This window comes from Erythrolamprus reginae, chromosome Z (genome assembly GCF_031021105.1).
Source record: "Erythrolamprus reginae isolate rEryReg1 chromosome Z, rEryReg1.hap1, whole genome shotgun sequence".
Lineage (NCBI taxonomy): Eukaryota > Metazoa > Chordata > Lepidosauria > Squamata > Dipsadidae > Erythrolamprus > Erythrolamprus reginae.
Window position 1 is genome coordinate 98,663,918 of NC_091963.1, and position 19,629 is coordinate 98,683,546.

A 19,629-nucleotide genomic window follows, 5' to 3' on the forward strand; every position below is an offset into this window, starting at 1 on the left:
GGCGAAAGGGCGTGTGGAGAGCCTGATGTTGGCAGAATTGGGGACCAGCGAGGAGCCGAAGATCCGGGTTTCCCCTTTCCGTGGGCAGCGGGGAAACCCGGATCTTCGGCTCCTCGCTGGTGCTACGCTGCCGAGCAGATCAGCTGCTAGGCGGACGAAGGAACCTTCCCTGGGTCTTCCCCCGCCGCCCACGCAAACTCCACCATCTGCGCATGCGCGGCCATGGAAAAAGGGCGCGCATGCGCAGATGGTGTTTTTACTTCCGGAACCCTACATTGCGAAAAATCGATTATCGCGAGGGGTCTGGGAACGGAACCCTCGCGATAATAGAGGGATCACTGTATATGAATCTAAGTGCTATTGCTATTGAAATGTTATGTTATCTTTTCTCTTTTAAAATTGGTTTTGCTGTTGATTTATTTTCTTTTGAAAGTTGCTTTCACAAAAATTACTAAAAAAAATACCTGGGAAAGAATGAAAGAATCTAGTTTCCCTAGATGTGCCCTGGGGCAAGGAAAGGTGCAGCATATTTGATGCCAATTAGCCCCTTCTATTTTGTAAAAGAAACAGATGGCTTGATTTATTATCTGTTACATTGGTAGCCTAGTCTAACAGTAACAGTTTTCTTCCATTTGAAAAAGATACGAGAATCAGAGCTTGTGTGTTTCAGGTGATACCTTATATTCTCTTCAACATGGTGAACATTCACTGGGCTTCCTCACTGAAACTTTGCATGTAATCCAAGGATTGCTTACCACATTGTATCTTTCTCAGTAAAGGCATTATTTATGCCAACAGGATTTAAATCTTCAGCTGACTTCTAGAATTTTCTTCTTTGGAACGCCTAAAAGCTTTTTCTGTTTCATCATCTCTTATAAAAAGTCAATTGGATGCCTGCACTAGGATTTAGACTTTTGATTTGTATTCCTCTTAATGTATATGTTACCGGAGAATTGATTTTATAGCACAGTGGGAAGTTGGTGTGTGTGTTTGAATGCTGCTGTTTGCTGTTTTTTAAAGGACTTCTAGCCCTCCGCTGGGGTTACTGCAGCAGGAATTCATACCTGTACTACAGCCCAGCATGCAGACTGCTGACAGGTACAAAGCAGGAGGACATCCCTGCTCATAGTGTGCTGTCTTTTCGTCAATATGTTGTACTGGTCATGGTTATCAGACCTTTGTTAATTCCATGCTTTTGTTCTTCATTTGTGCCTACATCATTTGGCAAATTGTTTTATTATTGTTAACGTTTGTTATTTTTTCATAAGTTACTGGCCCATGTACGATCTCTATATAATAAAACAATGATTTTTCTATTTTTTTTCCTGGACAAATTAGACCATTTTTTAAATAATGTAGCTAAAAACTGACTCTTAATTTGTTAAGACTAGCAAGGATTTTCATAGCATTTTTCATATTCTTTACTTTCACTACATTGCTTGTTTCTATTTTCTTTGCCTCTTGAGAAGCAAATTTGACTAATAGCAGTGGAACAAAATTGATCTATGCTGTTTTGCTAGTAATCATGGAATATGTATACATATATATATATATATATATATTGATTTCTGGTTTGCGGTTTCAGCAAGTTGTTTCTTCAACAAGAAATTAGCCTGTTAAAACACTACATGGACAAGAAAGAGGCAATGAAAACACAGCATATAATAATATGAAGTCTTGTTTAAAATCGAACGAATATAGCCATATTGAATATGCAGTTTAAGAACTAAAATGTGACACCCCCCCCCCCCGATAGAATTGAGGTCAAATTGTGCGTTTTTACTTTTTTTGCAATTACCCTCAGCTTTCATGATGTTGTAGGATTTTTTAAAGATAAAAGTCATAATTATTATAAACCAATTTTGGAAGATTACAAATCATTTCTACATTGCCTCCTTTTTTGCCCATTTTTATTTTGAATTCTCCACCAATAGTTAAAAGTTGTATAATAAAGGAATATGCTGTAGTAGTCCATGGTGGATATACAGCAGTTTCTGGTCTCTTAATACTTTTTTAATGTATTGATGATGTCCCAAACCATTAAGACAATTGGGTGCGTGTGTGTTGCAACATGGTTAAATCTTACCCTTTCAAACTGCTTGAGAATCCATAGGTCATAGCTGAGCACAAGATCATTGCAACAGGAGGAAAAAGCAGAATGGAGAAACTAAAATGAAGTTTAAAATGCCCATTACAAAATGGCATAATCTGGCTCATTTCTGTAGCTCTTGATGCTGCAGTAGTGGTTATAATGGAATTAGTAATTCTTGACTTACAACCAGTTATTTAATGGCAATTCAGAGTTATGATGATGCTGAAAAAAGTGAGTTATGACTTGTCCTCAAAGTTACATTTGTACTAATTGCATGGTCATATGATTGCAGCCAGCTCATTTACAACAGTTGCAGTGTTCTAGTCATGTGATCACACATTGGGCTCTTCACAACTGGCTTTCAACATGCAAAATCAATGACTAGATTCGGTTAACAACCATGTTAAAAATCATCCTGGAATTACTTGCATCACTCAGCAACCAAATTCTGGTCCCAATTGTGGTCATAAATTGAAGACTATATAATTTAACAGTAAATGGTATTGTTGGTTCTTCTTATTAGCCCATAAATTATTTAATTTCTTATGGAGAGTTATAGTGTGTTCGGGCAGGGATAATTAGTGATGTCATCTTCAGAACTTTACAGTTACATTACTACATATATATTGACCGGCTTTTATTCTACTTTGGTAAATAATTTATTTGCTAAAATTGAAATAAGGTGTTTCTTCTATTACTCTTTTAACCTGCAGTCATAAAAATATTCTTACGGCCAAATTTAAACCTGAATACAATTATCTTTAGCATGAATACTTTAATACACTGCATTAAGGAGATCCAGAATTTCAGGACTTAAGATTCTAGGATGTGTTTCCATACCTTTAAAATCATTTGGAGATTTTACATAAGACGTTTACATAAGATGTTATAAAACATTCTCATTCTATAAATATTTTAAAGTGTTAACTGGAATGTTCTACACAAATACCATGCAGTTTTCATTCTACAAGATGTAGCTCCATAGCCTTTAATTTATTTTGTGTTATTATAATTGCAGACATCACACAATCACCAGAGGAATTACCAAAGGTGTGAAGGAGGATTTCCGTCTGGCAATGGAGCGTCAAGTATCCCGCTGTGGGGAAAACCTGATGATGGTATTGCATAGATTCTGTATGAATGAGAAGATTTTGCTTCTTCAGACACTGAGCTGAGTAGACGTTGTCATTTGAGCTCCTTCATTGGAGCTGAGAAGCAAATAAGGAGGAAAATCCTCATTCCAATGGGACTAGCCAGCTATCCTTAGCTGTTGAAGCCGAGTTGCTGGAAAAGTACAGCCAAACCTCATCATTTTGACTTTGCCATTCTAAATAAAATAGTTTTCAAAATTAATTAAAATCATGTTTTCATTTAAATAAATTTAGTTCAGACCCAAGACTAGATTTTAAATTGTGGGTAAATAATAGAAATCCATTAGTCATGTTGCAATAATTCATAAGTCATGTAAAGCTGATACAGATAGTCATCATGATGCTTTGCCTAAGGAGTTGTGGTCCAATCAAATGAACAAAATCTTCCTGAGCCTGCAGTCACAAATACTGCTCTATGATCTATGTGATTTTTATGAGACACATTTTTGAATTAGTTGTGCATTAAAAATTATTTTGAAACTACCATTATTGGAAAGCATTCAGTATATTTATTTAGAAATTGAATAATGTAGAAAATAAAGTTTGGACAAAGTCTTAAATTTACTGAACGTAAGGCTAACTAAATATACAGATTTCAGTTCAAAATAATCTGGAATATAAACCAAATATAGGATCCTTTGGGGGAAAATATGACATTAACATGATGGAGGGAATACAATATTCTCATAGTCCAAACTTTTTGATTTGTATTAAGTTTAACTATATCTTCCAGAATATTCTTTTCCGATAGAGTATATATGATATGATAACCCATAAAGATGTAGCAATTAGATTCTGAGTCAAATGTTCACTGTGTGATTGTGTATCATGCAGTTTCCATTTAAAAGGAAAATAGTTTTCAAATATTTCATGTCCTACATAAACAAGAATGGAGTTCATACCTGTAAAGAAATCAAAAATACCATCAGAAAAGTGGCAATGCATTACAGTGTGTATATGTGTTAAATTCGTTTGCTGCCCTTATTGCTCTGAAGCACTCTGGGCAACTTATAACATTAAAAGCAGTAAGACTATAAAAGATCAGTATTTCTAAGAATAAAAATAGAATTTCCGCATTTTCAGAGTATAACACGCACCTTAGTTTTGGGGGAGGAAACTAGAAAAAAGAATCTGCTTGCCAGATATTCATCTGGCTAGCGTCCTGAGTCTGGTCAGCTTCAGCACACTATTTTCCCCTGGTTAGGGCTTTAAAAAAATTTTATTTGGAGAGAGTAACAATGAAAGAGTTTGCAAGCCAGTAAGAGCTGGGAACAACATTAGCACCTGGTTAGGGCTGGAAAGAAACATTCTGAACAAATAGAACAATGAAAAAAATAGAACCATTAGACGGGCAAATTCCTGAGAAGCCCGGGAGGAGCATCTTGGACCACCTGATGCGTCTGAACAATGGAGATTGGGCGGAGGCCCAACACAGGGAGTGGAAAAAGGGGTTTTAGTATGTGGGGTACGCGCCATTTTCTTCAGACTTTGCTTTCGATGCTTCAAGTTCTGATTTTGATAAATTCACTTTGAACCTTAAATGAAAGGACTCTGAGTTCTATTTGTCTGAATTCTGACTGGCAGCCTTGACAGAGGTAGAATAACCCCCAACTTGCAGTTTGGGTTCTGAAACCCCATCCATAACTAAAGCTGTTAAAAGTCCCAGATCTTAAGGTGGCATGCACCCAAAACTATTTGGTCTTGCTAGGTTTTGGCTGAAGATTATTGTCCCTCATCCAAGCCCTTACAGCCTCCAGGCATGACAACATACCATCAATTGGAGCACTAATAATGGAGATATAAAGTTGAGTATCTTTAGTATACTGATACCTCAACCCATGATGGTAAATGATCTTGCTCAGTGGCTTCATATAAATGTTAAAAAGGATGGAGAAAGTGCTGAGTCCTGCTGTATATTATAAAGAAGTGGGCATGGACTGGATCTCTCCAGTAATACCAGTTATGACTGGCCTTGTAGAAAGAAGTCACAAACCCCATAACTGGCCCAAAGGAGAGGGCTGAAAGCTACAGAGAGGATGGTTGCACAACTTTCATGCTGCTCTTGCTAGAGATCAACAAGTGTGACCAATATTGTTTCTGTTCTATAACCAGGCCTGAATTGTGACAGAAAAGAGGTCTAAATAATCCAGGAACCTCTGAAGCTGCCAAGCAACCACCTCTTCTACCACCATTCCGAGAAAGGAAAAGTAGGAAACTGGACAAAAATTATGCAGGTAGATAAGTTTTAAGAAGGGGAAATCCAGGCACTTAAAAGGCACTTAAGAATTTATTACTTAATCCATTTGGCAGTCACCATCCTGGAGGCTATCATCAATCAGGTGGTTAATCCTGTCACTTCATCATGTCCAGCAGGATTGAACTGTTTCCAGATAACTTGGCAAAACCTTTCTTTGGGCATCTCATATGGACTTGCGCTGCATATATTCCAACTGAGAATAAATCCAAGTAATTTTGTCCATTGGATGTTATACAAAGTCCTCTGTTTGACCCTAAAGGCAATCACCCAAGCCTTCCTATCCCAGGAGAGACTTGATATAAAACAGGATCAATGGATGACACTGGAAATGCAATAAGGCTGTAGAAATACTCTGGTTTCTCTGCTCTTACTGCCACAAGTGTCTCTAAGTCAGACTCATCCTTTATTTTTCTCCAATGTGCTCTAATTGCCTCTTAATCCTTTACAGAATCTGCGACTCCTCCATGTACGTTGTGAAAAATTGGGACAGTTGGGTTGAGAGGCCACATAGGCGCAGTTTTGGCTGTCCTACTGTATATCATTCAGCAGCTATTTCACCCATGTTGCAGGAAATCATTAATTCAATCATAGGCTGATGATGACATATGTCATGATTCCAGGAAATTCAGTACACTTGTTAGCAACAATTTTCAGTTTAACAGGAATTGAACAATGCATCTGGTGGGGCAGCTAGAAGATATATACCAGTGTAAAACTAACTACATGAATGGGTGGGAGAGATAGAAACTTCCCAATATGAATCAACAAAGAAAATCTACCAAGGTCTTCATAACCACCTAGGTCAGTGATGCCGAACCTTTTTTCCCTCGGGCGCCAAAAGAGCGTGGGTGTGCGCTATCATGCATGCGTGAGTATCCACACCCATAATTCAGTGCCTGGGGAGGGTGAAAACAGCTCCCCCCCCCCCCCCCGGAGGCCTTCTGGAGCCGGACATGGCCTGTTTCCTAACTTCTGTAGGCATGTGTTTGGCCTTCCCCCATCACCCCAGAGGCTCTCCGGAAGCCAAAAATTGCCTCTTAGAGCCTCTGTGCTAAAAATCATCTGGCCGGCACACAAATGCATGTCGGAACTGGGCTAGGGCAATGGCTCGCGTGCCAGCAGTGGCACCCGTGCGATAGGTTCGCCACCACTGACCAGAGTTTTTAATCTAAAAAAAGTTAAATAATTTATTTTTATTTGTTTATTTAATTTTTTTATTGAAAAGTATATTTTACAGGACTGGAAGGAAAAGAAATTTCAAAATTTTAAATAATTTATTTTTAAGCATACTCACCTGGATAAAAAAATGGAGCACCTGACCACACCTTCTTAACATCTATAAGATAGTATATCAACAGCAGAAGTATAAAGGCAAAGCTGCTCAGTGTTGTCACGTATGAAATCGACCTGTGGGAATGTCAAAAATTAATTCAAGGTTTATCTATCAAATATCAGTTTATAGAATTAAATGATTCCATATGTTCCTCACCATAAATTCTTGTTAACTGGAATAAAGCCTTCATCTTTTGAGCATTTTGTCAAGACCATAGAAATGACACCCTAAAAAACAAGAGCAGACATTTTAAATGAAAATAAATGCTGGACTTACAGAATGTTGTTTGATTTGTCTGCTCACTTGCTTTGCTAGTTCATTCTCTAGAAAAAATACCTTATACAGTATTCCTAGTCTCAATAAACAATTGCTAAATCATTTGTAACATACAACCGGGAGCCTTCAATACTTATCTCTTCCAATTAACAGCTTCTAAGATTTTTTTTCACTCCTCATATCATATAATCCTCAGAACCCAACAGTGTCACTGATTGCCCCCCTTTGTTCTTTACATCTTCCTACAACTCATGTCATCCTACTGCTCAGCTCCTGACAGACTCCTATTTGATATCACACTTGACTTGTTCTGAATTACTTCAGAGCTGCTGCTCTGCCAATTCTAGAACACAGAATTATACAGTTGGAAGGAACCTCATGTTTTATAGTCTAGCACCCTGCATGAGCAGGAGACCCTATAATATTTCAAACAAATGGTTGTCCAGTCTCTTTGAAAACCTGCAGTGATGGAACACCCCCAACTTATGGTGCACTGGCCGGGGTGGCACAGTGGTTAGAGTGCAGCCCTGCAGGCTATTTCAGCTAACTGCTAGCTGTAGTTTAGCGGTTCAAATCTCACCACCAGCTCAGGATTGACTCAAGAATGAAATGAAATTTGTTTGGCATGATCTGTTTTTGGCTTCTACTTTAATCTTGCTTGCTTCTAATGTTTGCAGATTTGTTCTTTGATTATCTTTTCCAAGACCTTCCCAGGATTGATATCAGACTGACTGCTCTGTATTTTCTTGGATCTGTTTTTTCCCCCTTTTTTCAGATGGGGACCATATCAGCTTTTTTCCAGTCTTCAGTCAGTTCCCTAGTGAAAGCTATGATTCAGTGGTTCTAAAATTACACCTTTCAATTCCTTTAGAATTCTGGGATGTAGTCCATTAGGACCTGGTGATTTGAGTCCATCTAGAGATGACAGATGCTATCTTGTTTTTGCATATTTTAATTTGCATTCTAAGTGTGATCCTCTAAAGAACTGAAATTCAGTTTATTGCAGCTGAGGAAATATTCATCTCTTTTGAGCCAAAATTTCCAGAAAACAACAGACACTTTTGAAGAATTGATAAATAAATATAATACTTGATCTAACAAGGCAATATTTGTAACTTACCATTATTATACTCCACACACAAAATCGAAGAATTATTTGCTTATGCTGATCTTTATAAAACAGGAGAATTTTTCCTCCCTTAAAGAAAAACAAGAACATTAAATGTGGCTTAGGATGGCTTTAACAGGCTAATAGAGTGAAACTGAGCACTAGTTCATGATGTAAATATTGCAGCATTCAATGTAATGTAGCATTAAACATTTCTACTAAAATCTTAGTCTATGATTTTGGAGTAGGTTTTTCTTAACCATTGTTTTTTCTGTATTGTAGTCTAAATTAGATTGGTTGTTAAATAATTAATTCTGAAGTTCTATGACCTTTTTTAGATGTTAAAATAAGTATTGTTCCCAAAAACCTATTTGAACAACTCTTGTATATTATTCCTGTGGGAGGGCCACCCACCCTTCATAACCATATAGGGAATTATAATTTTTCATATTTCTATATAGCATTTGATGAAGCTTTTCTTCTTATGTTGGGCAAGATAATACAATACCTGAAGTCCCAAAAAGGCCATAAGGACAGAATTGATTGTTCCTAAAATTCCTTCAGGGTCAAAAGGGACTGTAGTAAGATATAACACCTATAGATTGAGAAGGATACATTAGAAATTCTGTTTATACTTTAAATTTATAGAAACATTAGTTGTTAACTTAAATCTGATTGATTGACTGTGTGTCTGTTTTTTATATACATTGGGATTGTTTTTTATATATATTGGGATTGTTTTATGAATTTTTTAATTTAAAATTGTAATTAGATTGGTGGGAATTGGATTTGTTACTATGTACTGTTTTTATTATTGTTGTGAGCCGCCCCGAGTTTCCGGAGAGGGGCGGCATATAAATCCAATAAATCTAATCTAATCTAATCTAATCTAAATACAATTTGATTTAGATTAAGCGGGATATTTGGAATGTTTAACTCACATTTGAAGATGGGTGTTGATACATATGTTTTCCTCCTAGAAGCAAATGATCAATATAAGCTGCTGCCCCTCCAGTACAGTTGGGAAACTTTCCTAAACTGCCAATACCTCCAGGTCCAAGGTAGCCTCTACAGGAGTGGAGGAAAAATATGTGAGTCATGTTAGCAGACTGATTTGAAAGGACCAGGAGCTCTTTTTGTGTAGTGTTAATATAAAGAGAAAGTAGCTTTGTAAACTGTCAAGATTGCACAATGGCTTCTAGAATATTTCAACAATTTCTACAACCATCCAGTGTCCATCATTTCATTTCATTACTGATCCCCCTATCAAAATCCCAAAACAGGAACCTCATGACAACATTCTTATCAGGACTATCATATCTAAGCCATTTTCACAACCCTTTGTAAATCACTGCCTTAAAAAAAGGTAGTCTAAGGATAAATAGCACTCCTATAATAGCTAGCTCCAATTGATTTGAGTAATGCTTCTTCATGAGAATATTGTAGCCAGTTGTCAAGTTAATGAATGGCAAAGAAATATTATTTGAATGTTAAAAATGAAGTGTTATTAATAAGAACAGCATGTGAAATTTCATAGATATCTGGAAAATATAGCATTGGGGGGAAAAAGGATTTAAGCTTCAACTGACTTTGGACACCCAGGTACACTCAAAAGGAAGGTGAGGCACAGCCAAAGTCCTTCAAGGGCCAACATAAAAAGCCACTGGGGCCAATATGGAAGAATATCCTGAAGAGCAGGGTAGGAAGTCTCCTATTAAAACACAGAAAGAAAAGTAAAATGTCAGTAATTCATGTTTTATTGGGAAACTCCTAAAGTGCTGGATTTGCTGAAGGTATTCACTCTATTAGCACAATTTGTATACGTTTAAGAGTTTTTCTTCTATTAAATATCTTCATAACGGTAGTTAGCTTCAGCCACTGAAGTTTGAACTTTTTTTTTCAGAATGGAAAAGAGAAACTAATGAAAGCTCATACACTTGCATTCAGTGTCTGGTGAACCTATGGCACTCGTACCCAAAGTGGTACACAAATCTATGTTGCCTGGCACATGCAGCCTTGCCTGTTTGTCTTCTGGGTTTCTGGTGCACATGTGCACGATGATCAGATGGCCTTTGCGCGCATGGCAGTACTGAAAATTGATTTGTGCATGTGCGCTGGGCAGCTGATTGTCAGGCACACATGCACGCTAGAACCTAGAAGTTTGGCTTTTCTGGAGCGCAGCCCCAATGATTGTGCACATATTTCCGCACGAATGCCGAAAAGATTCACTATCATTTAGGCTATTTCAGTCATTCTCAGTCCCGATCAAGCAGTCATATAACTGATTTGTTAACTAATAACTTATTTTTATTATTCGTCCATTTTCAATTTTTTAGAGCAGTTCATAAGAAAACAATACATTTCTTAACAAAGAAAACAACAATTGAACAAATGTTAACAGTATTAAACATTAAAACAACCAGCATCAATAAAGCACATCAGTAAAGCATTAGGAAAAGCCTATCTAATCCCAAAACCCATTCCTTTTTTTTGGTTCATTACCTATCTATCCTATCTAGATATTTGAAGGAGCATGTTTATCTAGATATTTAAACCTGTATGTTTAATACATAATTCAATTGATGTAGAAAAGAAGGGCTCTACATTGTTTGGGATTTTAAAGCTAAGTGCTGCCTCTTTTGTCTGTTCTAAGAAATAGGTCAAAGTGCTATATTCAGGTAGTAAACATTCTTTAACCAAACATACTTCAAATACTGAACAGGAAGCAGAAGTTAGGAACTTTATTCTTGGAAAGTTTAATAATCTAAGCTGCTGCGGGATGCCTGAAGTCCCCTTTTGGAGAAGTCACCAATTGGAGAATGCTTTACTTCAGGAGCAGCTTTAATTCAGGAACAGCTCCACCGGATGACACTCTCAGAATACAATAGCAGCACAAAAGCTCTGTATACTCTGAAAATTATTCTGATGTATTGTTCTTTAAAATATTCTGAAAAAATGTATCTCTGTCTAAATCATTTCTGAAACTCTATTGCTTCTTTACTGCCACCATCATTATACTGCAGGATCAATAATAAAACCTTCCTTATGTTCAGTGAAAGTCACATTATTTACACAACTATGTTCTCACTCACCATTCAGTTTTATTTTTCTATAGGATTTATAGAAGCCTACTGGATTTTGTGAATTACAGTGATAATTGTCCCAAAGGTGCTTTTTCAAAAGGCAATTGGGCTTTCTTGATTTCTCCTTGAGTTTAACTCCTCTTCTAAGAAGCTTCTTCAGTTCTGATTGAATGGTGGAAAATGGAAGGATTTATATTCTTAAAGTCATTTGGTAATTAGCACTCATTCTGAAAGTAGTTGAGGCAACTTGAAGGTTTATTTGTGCCATCAAGGTCACCTGAATAGTGCAAATGGGCATGGAACCTTCTTGGAACTGTTGAAAGAACTGTGTGGTAAATAGGAGATAGGTGGGGATGTTGAGCGAGGGCTCTACAATTTTAATATAAATGGCCTCTTTAACTCCTCTTTCAGACTAGCTGTCCTCTCTGTTCAGAATGTGGACTTTGCTGTCTTTGAAAGAGTGGCCTTTGTCTTTCAGATACAGATGGATTGCTGAATCTTGTCCTGATGGTTTGTTCTATGTTGTGCCATGCATTTGTGAAGTTGTTGTTTCATTTCTCCAAAGCATAGATCTGCACATCTCTCACTGTATTGTATTGCATATATCACATCAGTCAGGTTGTGATGTGCATGCGTATATCACATCAGTCAGGTTGTATTTCAGTCTTGGAGTGGACAAGCTTCTGCCTTAGTGTATTCTTGGGTTTTAACATATATATGTACAATATGTTGTATTGGTTGAAATCCTCCTGAGGTTTTCAGATATTCTTGAAACATATGGAATGACATGGCTGTTTCCTTTATTGTTCTCTTCTTTGGTATGGATAAAGAAACAAAATACATGGCCCAACATAGGAGAACAAATCCACTGTCAGCGTTCCAACTAGCATCCGAGAAATGAGGAGCCAGATTGTTGGGGGCAAAATGCTTACTCTCTGTAAACCACTTAGAGAGGGCTCTAAAGCACTGTGAAGCGGTATGTAAGTCTAAAGGCTATTGATGTTGCTATAAATCAGAGTCCTTCTTCTAAGTTACAATTTATTAAAAGAGCCATATTGGTTATGAACTGCAGTTAACCCGATACTAACTTTTCCTATAGTTCTCCACCCAGGTTAAGGTTCATCCCTTGTCCCCACACCCACAAGTTCATCACATGGACCACTCCCTCAACGTTCCCAGGATAAAAGGAGAGAACAAAAAAACACATGGGGTTAATGTTATTTTCAACCCCCCCTCCCCTCTCTGGGGGAGGTGATGGTTGGGTATGAGGTCTTATATTGACCCAATTACTGGCTTAAACAAGCTGCAATGAAATACAGAGTGAATCCCTCATGAGGGGAGGGTGTGTGTGTGTGTTTTGCATGCCCACAGAGTTCAGGTTTCGAAAATCAACTACCAAATGAAATACCACCACCCCTCTTCCTTCTCTTTAAACAGTAGCGGCGGCTACTCTTGACTTTGCATGTTGAATAAAATCCCTCTCCAAATTTGTATCTATGTATTTCCTCAGTTCCTCCAGTTGTTTCGGTGTCATGGAGTGCATTTTGGGTTTCGGGAGAGTTGCCCCTGGTTCAAACTCTATTGTGCAGTCTGTTGGCCAGGGAGGGGGAGTTCTTTGCAATCTTCCTCACTAAATACCCCTTCCAGGTTCTGGTGCTCATGTGGCACCTATTTGAGGCCTGGGGGCATGGCCTCCTTCGCTACAGTGGCAGAAGGGGCTTCTGCTGCATCTTGAGAGGGCCGTTTCCTCGCATAGGTTTCTGGTGGAAGAATGGGGCCAATGTGCAGGGTTAGCTTTCAATATCTATCCTCCCACCTTATGGTGGGGGTCCATTTATCCAACCAGGCTAGGCCCAATATGACGGCTTCTGACATCTTACTGGCAACTATAAACTGGATGAATTCATGGAGATGGCCCTTCTGCAGTTCCACTAACTCAGGAGGGTGATTGGAGCCCCTCCAACTAAAGATCCATCCACTTGTTGGAATCAGATGGGGTTGGCTAAGGATCTTGTCTTGAATCTCAATTTTTCTACTACCGTTTTGCTGATCAGGCACCTCAAACAACTGATGTCTATCAAGGCATCCACCTCCCCTTCTTCCCCTGTGTCTATCACTTTAATTTTTGCTTTAAGGAAGAATCGGCGGACATCATCACTCACCAGTGGGTCATCTTCTCCATTTCGGGTTGAGCTCTTCTGTCGGAGATCCATCACCTTCGTTCTCAGGGGTGGGGTGGAGAACTCCACCATCGCTAGAGCTCAGAGTCCCAGCTCTGGAGCTTTCGCCAGTTTCTTTTTGGAGGCTGGGCACAGCTTTGCCTTCGGGAGAGGGGGGGGGATGGTGCCAAGCACCAACAGCACTTCATACCTCTCATAGCTTCGGAGCAAGGGGCCCCACATCCTGATGGGGGAAAGCATGGCGTCGTGATGGTTTGCAAGCTCTACGACGGAGGGTTGGTTTTTTCTCATTACAGCATCCCAGTCTATAGCGGTGGCATACCAATCCTGAATTCTCCAAGGGACTCCTTGTATTTCACTTGCCTTTCTTAGCTCTGGTCAAGGGCATCCTTGAATGTGAAGACTAGCAGCCTTTCCGATCAATCCCTCATCTTCCCAGCAGCATGCCTGAATTCCCACACCAACTCTTTAACTGGGCATCCCGCTTGCTTCAGCAGCCCAATATGCGCATCCACCTCTCTTTCTCCCGCAACATGGCAAAACCTCATCTTCATCAGCTGGACGAACTCAGCAACGTCGTCCAACTCAGGTGCTCCCTCATTACGTAACCCCGTAATCTATTCTGCAGCTTCCTGCTTGTTCATTTCCTCCGATATATTGCTGATTTATTAACAGAGCCATGTTGGTTACAAACTGTAGTCAACCCGATACTAACTTTTTTTTACAGTTGTCCACCTAGGTTAAGGCTCATCCCTCTTCCCCCATCCACAAATTCATCACATGGACCACTTCAGTTCCCTCAATGTCCACGATCTTCCCCTGTATTTCCGGCTCATGCTGAACAAAGGATGAATCTATGAAAAGGGTTTGTTGTGGCTAGTATTTTTCCCTCTCATTCAACCACCCCTCTCCATTTCCCACAGTACTATTCTACTTGCGACAGGCCAAAGTCTCTAACTGACTTTGGCCTGACACTCATCAGGACAAGATTCAACAGTCCATATGCATTTGAAAGACAAAGGCCACATTCTGGAAAGGGGACTACTGGTTTGAACAAAAAACTCAAAGAGGCCATCTATGTTAAAATTGAACAATCCTCTCTCAACAAATGAGGAGGGATACAATGCCACCTATCTGCTATTTACAACACAGTTCTTTCAAGAGTTTCAAGAAGGTACCACAACCATTTATACTATTCAAGTGACTGTAAAGGGACAGATGAACCTCCAAATGGCCTCAATGACTCTCAAAAAGATTGCTAGCAATCAGATGACTGCAAAGATATCAATCCTTCAATTATCCACCATTCAGTCATAATTGAAGAAGCTTCTTGAATGACAAGTGAAACTTCTTCAAGGAAAAACAAAGAAAATTCAATTGCTTTTTTGAAAAAGCATTTTTGGGACAATCATGACCTGGATGACTGAGAGTTTTCATAGATGTTGGAGTAACTCAACTATTGAAGCAAGGGAGATAACTGATACTTGTGTTTGGTACATTTGATAAGCTCTATTTCAGCTTTTCTAAATTTCATATTGAAGCAGTTTTAATTAAATACTTTGAATTAGGAAAAGCCAATACTGTACTCTCTTCACTTTAAGATGAAATACTACTATTAGACCATTCACTGACCAGAGTAATGTTCTCAGGCACAGGTTTGGCAAAGAGCAGTTCTAGTGTCGCAACAACAAAATACGTGCAAGCCAACCTTTGAAGCACACCTGGAATTCGTAAATTATCCAAGGAAACTAAAAAACAACAAATAAAAGCAATATAAATCAGCATATAAATTTACAGAATAATGGATGCAGAAGTAGATCAGATGTAGACCAATATATATTGGTCTACATCTGATATGTTTCCAAATTAATAGTGTTATAATTGTATTTTAATCTAAGCAAACTAACCCAATTACTTTAAGAAATATATGGGAAACAAGGAAAATTAATGAGATGAGAAAAGCAATTTGTTTAAAGGCAACTATTGAAGTTAATCATTTCAATATTAATCCCAGTAGCCATCAATTTCTTGTTACTCCATCTTAATAAGATGTTCAAGTTATCCTGGCTGTATTGCTCTAAAACAAAATTCTTTACAAAAGGATTTTGAACATTTATGAAATTTCTCAACTGGATTCCTTTTACCACTCAATCTTTTTTTTTCTATAAACATATATGTGATTAGATAAAAGCACATTCATGTTTGGAAATGTCAAAATAACAAAGGTTATAGTATATTAGCTTTTAAAGATAACTGAAATGCAGAGTTCCTCTGGTTTTGAATTCTATTGTGCCCAAAGAAAGATACAGTATCCCATTTTTTACTTTTGCTATGTTAGAGAAGTGGTGCTATTTTATATGTAACATGAATATAAGAGTATAACAGTAACAGAATAACAGAGTTCTAAAGGACTTCAGAGGTCTTGTAGCCCAACCTTCTGCTCAAGTTGGAGATATTATGCCATTTTATCCTAAAACTCTCAGTGATGAAGCACTCATAAATTCTGGAGTAAGCCATTCAGGCTCAAACTCAACCCTGACAAGACGGAGTGGCTGTGGGTTTTGCTCCCAAGGACAATTCCGTCTGTCCGTCAATTACCCTGGGGAGGGGGGAATTATTGACCCCCTGGGAGAGGGTCCGCAACTTGGATGTCCTCCTCTATCCACAGTTAATATTACAACATCATCTTTCAGCTGTGGTGAGGAGGGCATTTGCCTAGGTTTGCCTGGTACACCAGTTGCGGCCCTATTTGGACAAGGAGTCTCTACTCACAGTCACTCATGCCCTCATCACCTCGAAGTTCGACTACTGCAACACTCTCTACATGGGGCTACCTCTGAAGAGTGTTCAGAAACTTCAAATTGTGCAGAATGCAGCTGTGCGAGCAATCATGAGCCTTCCTAGATATGCCCATGTCTTGTCAACACTCCGAAGCTTGCACTGGCTGCCGATTAGTTTCCGGACACAATTCAAAGTGTTGGTAATGACCTATAAAGCCCTTCATGGCATTGGACCAGAATACCTACGGAACTGTCTTCTGCCGCATGAATCCCAGCGGTCAATTAGGTCCCACAGAGTTGGTTTTCTCTGGGTCCTGTCGACTAAACAATGTCATCTGGCAGGACCCAGGGAAAGGGCCTTCTCTGTGGTGGCCCCAGCCCTCTGGAATCAACTCCCCCTGGAGATTCAAACTGCCCCCACCCTCCTCACTTTCTGCTAGATGTTGAAGACCTATTTATGTCACCAGGCATGGGTGGGCTAATCCCCCCCTTCTGACATGTAGCATTTGAGTGTGGTGTGATTGTGTAGTATTGATTGTTTTTAGCAATAATGGGTTTTAACTTGTTCTTTTTAATATTAGATTTCTATTATATTGTATTATTATTGTTGTGAGCCACCCCGAGTCTTCGGAGAGGGTTGGCATACAAATCTAATAAATTATTATTATTATTATTATTATTATTATTATTATTATTATTACAATTAATTACTCTTATTATCAGGAAATTTCTCCTTAGTTCTAGGTTGGATCTCTCTTTGATATGTTTCCATCCATTGCTTTTTGTCCTGCATTCAGGTGTGTTGGAGAATGCATCAGACCCTCCTTTCATTGGCAGTTGTTCAAATATTGAAAAAGTGTTATCTTCCTTTTTCTTCACTTTCCTTTTTCCCTTGGATTTTGGATACTCAAGGACTAGTAGATTTATTTAAAGCATTTAACAACTATTTAAACAGAGATGATTTTCCTAGCACACTTGTACTAGGGGATCACCAGCTACATTCCAATCACTTAGCTCAAACTTGTCTACTATTCTTGAAAGGTCTCCTTGGCCTACTATTACTCTTAAATGGCCTACAATATACACGTATATCATTTTTTTGGTATTTGTTTGAGCACATTGAAGCTCTGTAAAAAAAATTCAATTTCAATTTACGCTCTTTATGTGCACTAAGGTGGAGAGTTACAATGATGTAACACCCCACCTTAAACAATATGAAAGGTAACTATCATATTTCCCCAATGTGAAATAATAAGACCCGGTCTTATTCAAAATCATCATGTCTTATTTTGGGGGGATGTTTTACCTGCTTACCTTAGGACCACCATAGCCAGGCCTCCCACACTTGACAACTGTTGTGTCGCTGCCTAAGTTCTTCTGTGGCCACTTCTAGGCAGATGCCATGTGGTGTATCAGACCAGTGCCATCGCTTGCAGAATGGCAGTGCGACACACCACATGGCGTTTGGCTGCGAGCAGTGGCACTGGCCCAATGTGCCATGTGGCATGCAGCCACAAGTGGCCACAGAAGTCAGGCAGTGGCAGGACAGGTGTTGGGGCATGGGAGGCCTGGCTGCGATGGTCCTAAGTAAATGGATGTGGGACACATGGGGCAGTTCCACTTCCCACCCCGGTCCTAACTTGATTTTTATGTATGCACCTCACCTAATCTTGTAAAATCAGACAATGAAATGGAGTAGGCAAGATCTTAACTAAGTCTTATTTTGGGGCTAGGGCTTACATTGGGTGCACCCTAAAAATCAAGCTAGGGTTTATTTTCAGGATAGGTTTTATTTTTGGGAAACATGGTAGTATTTTGCAAGAACTCATGTAGTTGCAACGGTTTTACATAGTTGCACCTATATGAATTTTAGCTTTTTCCAAAATTCTATTGTGATATATAAAGGGTACATTTTTAGTCTATATGAAAAATATAAATCTCTTAGAACTTACGTGGTCCAAGGCAATAATTTGGGTTTACAACTATCAGTCCTATTAAAAATAGGAGGATACTTCTCCATAAAATTTTGCCCAGCAATTGCCATTTGGAACAACCCCGTCTTAACATGGCACTAAGGGACAGTGAAATAGAGGTGCCCATAATAAATACAAACCTAGAAAGGAAAGGAAGACAGAAAATTAAAAAAGACTATATTGTATGAGGATGAAATTAACTCCAAGAACTGAGAAACTATAGAGAAAAATATATTAATCTTGTATTAATGGTAATGAAAGGAGGACAATTTGAATATTAGAGAAGTAGTTGAATAGTTCCTCTCTTCTCCAATGATCTACAAAAATTTCCAGAAAACTATTTATTGATTTTAATATTACTAGAAAATGCAAAAGACTTGAGCTCTTCTTTGACATTCATAGTCTCAGCAGTTCTTTTGTGGGCTGTGTAGTAGATATTTTTATATGACCAAAGATCAACTTGTCCAACATTCTATTTTTACACTAGCCAATTTGGCAAGAGCCTTCCTTGTATCTATTATTTTCCAAATTTTCATCCAAAAGTCCTCCTTTACCCAAACTGTTTAGACATAGCCTACTTCATAATATAGAAAAACGCAGGATAGACAGCATCACTACCAGATAGATTTGCAATTGCCTGACCAACTGCACTCAGAGTGTAGTCTTCAATGAAAATACACTGCTCAAAAAAATAAAGGGAACACTTAAACAACACAATAAAACCCCAAGTAAATCAAACTTCTGTGAAATCAAACTATCCACCTAGAAAACAACACTGATTGACAATCAATTTCACATGCTGTTGTGAACATTCAACTTTGTACAGAACAAAGTACTCAATGAGAATATTTCATTCATTCAGATTTAGGATGTGTTATTTGAGTATTCCCTTTATTTTTTTGAGCAGCATATATCGATATAGAGGTAAGCATGCAGTAGGGCACCTCAAGATTCTGTTTTAGGCCTACATCTTCATAAACTATTTGGATGAGAGGGTAGAGGGGAACTCATCCAATTCTCGCCAAGCTGGGGAGAATAGTCAACACTTTAGAAGATGGTCTCAAGATCCACAAGGAACTCAACAGATGTTAATACTGGGCCCTATCCAACAAAATTCAATTCAGTGATGAGAAAAGTAAGGTTTACACTCATGCAAGAAAACCTAAATGTCCAGGTTATACCTGCCTTAAGAGATCTGGGAAGCCAAGTGAACAATTACTTAAGTATGAGCCAGCAATGTGCTGCAGCTGGAAAAAATTCTGGATCAACAAAAGGATAGTATCAAGATCATGTGTAGTACTGCTTTATAATTCCTGGCTAAGACCACTCTTGGAATACTGTGTCCAGTTTTGGACACTACAATACAAAAAACCCCCAAACCTCTAGAAAGAGTTGA

General features: G+C 38.5%; 2 protein-coding genes across 3 annotated transcripts in view; one reads left to right on the forward strand and one right to left on the reverse strand.

The window, feature by feature from the left end:
• The window catches only part of INTS10 (integrator complex subunit 10), a 40,618-nt gene extending 37,167 nt beyond the window's left edge, over positions 1-3,451 (forward strand). The window contains exons 17-18 of one of the 2 annotated variants that reach the window (XM_070728023.1): positions 1,021-1,098; positions 3,111-3,364. In XM_070728023.1, the coding sequence (XP_070584124.1) occupies positions 1,021-1,098; positions 3,111-3,267 (235 nt within the window). In that variant the 3' untranslated portion in view covers positions 3,268-3,364. Of the gene's footprint in view, positions 1-1,020; positions 1,099-3,110 lie in introns of both variants that reach the window. The other variant, XM_070728022.1, reaches the window with a different exon arrangement.
• Positions 3,452-3,729: 278 nt separating this feature from the next.
• Positions 3,730-19,629, reverse strand: part of HGSNAT (heparan-alpha-glucosaminide N-acetyltransferase) — a 36,578-nt gene continuing 20,678 nt past the window's right edge. The window contains exons 10-18 of the mRNA XM_070728024.1: positions 18,213-18,373; positions 15,113-15,228; positions 9,807-9,928; positions 9,159-9,285; positions 8,726-8,812; positions 8,230-8,307; positions 6,990-7,060; positions 6,795-6,907; positions 3,730-4,145 (exon numbers count right to left, since the gene is read on the reverse strand). Coding sequence (XP_070584125.1) covers positions 3,964-4,145; positions 6,795-6,907; positions 6,990-7,060; positions 8,230-8,307; positions 8,726-8,812; positions 9,159-9,285; positions 9,807-9,928; positions 15,113-15,228; positions 18,213-18,373 — 1,057 coding nt within the window. The 3' untranslated portion in view covers positions 3,730-3,963. The remainder of the gene's footprint in view (positions 4,146-6,794; positions 6,908-6,989; positions 7,061-8,229; positions 8,308-8,725; positions 8,813-9,158; positions 9,286-9,806; positions 9,929-15,112; positions 15,229-18,212; positions 18,374-19,629) is intronic.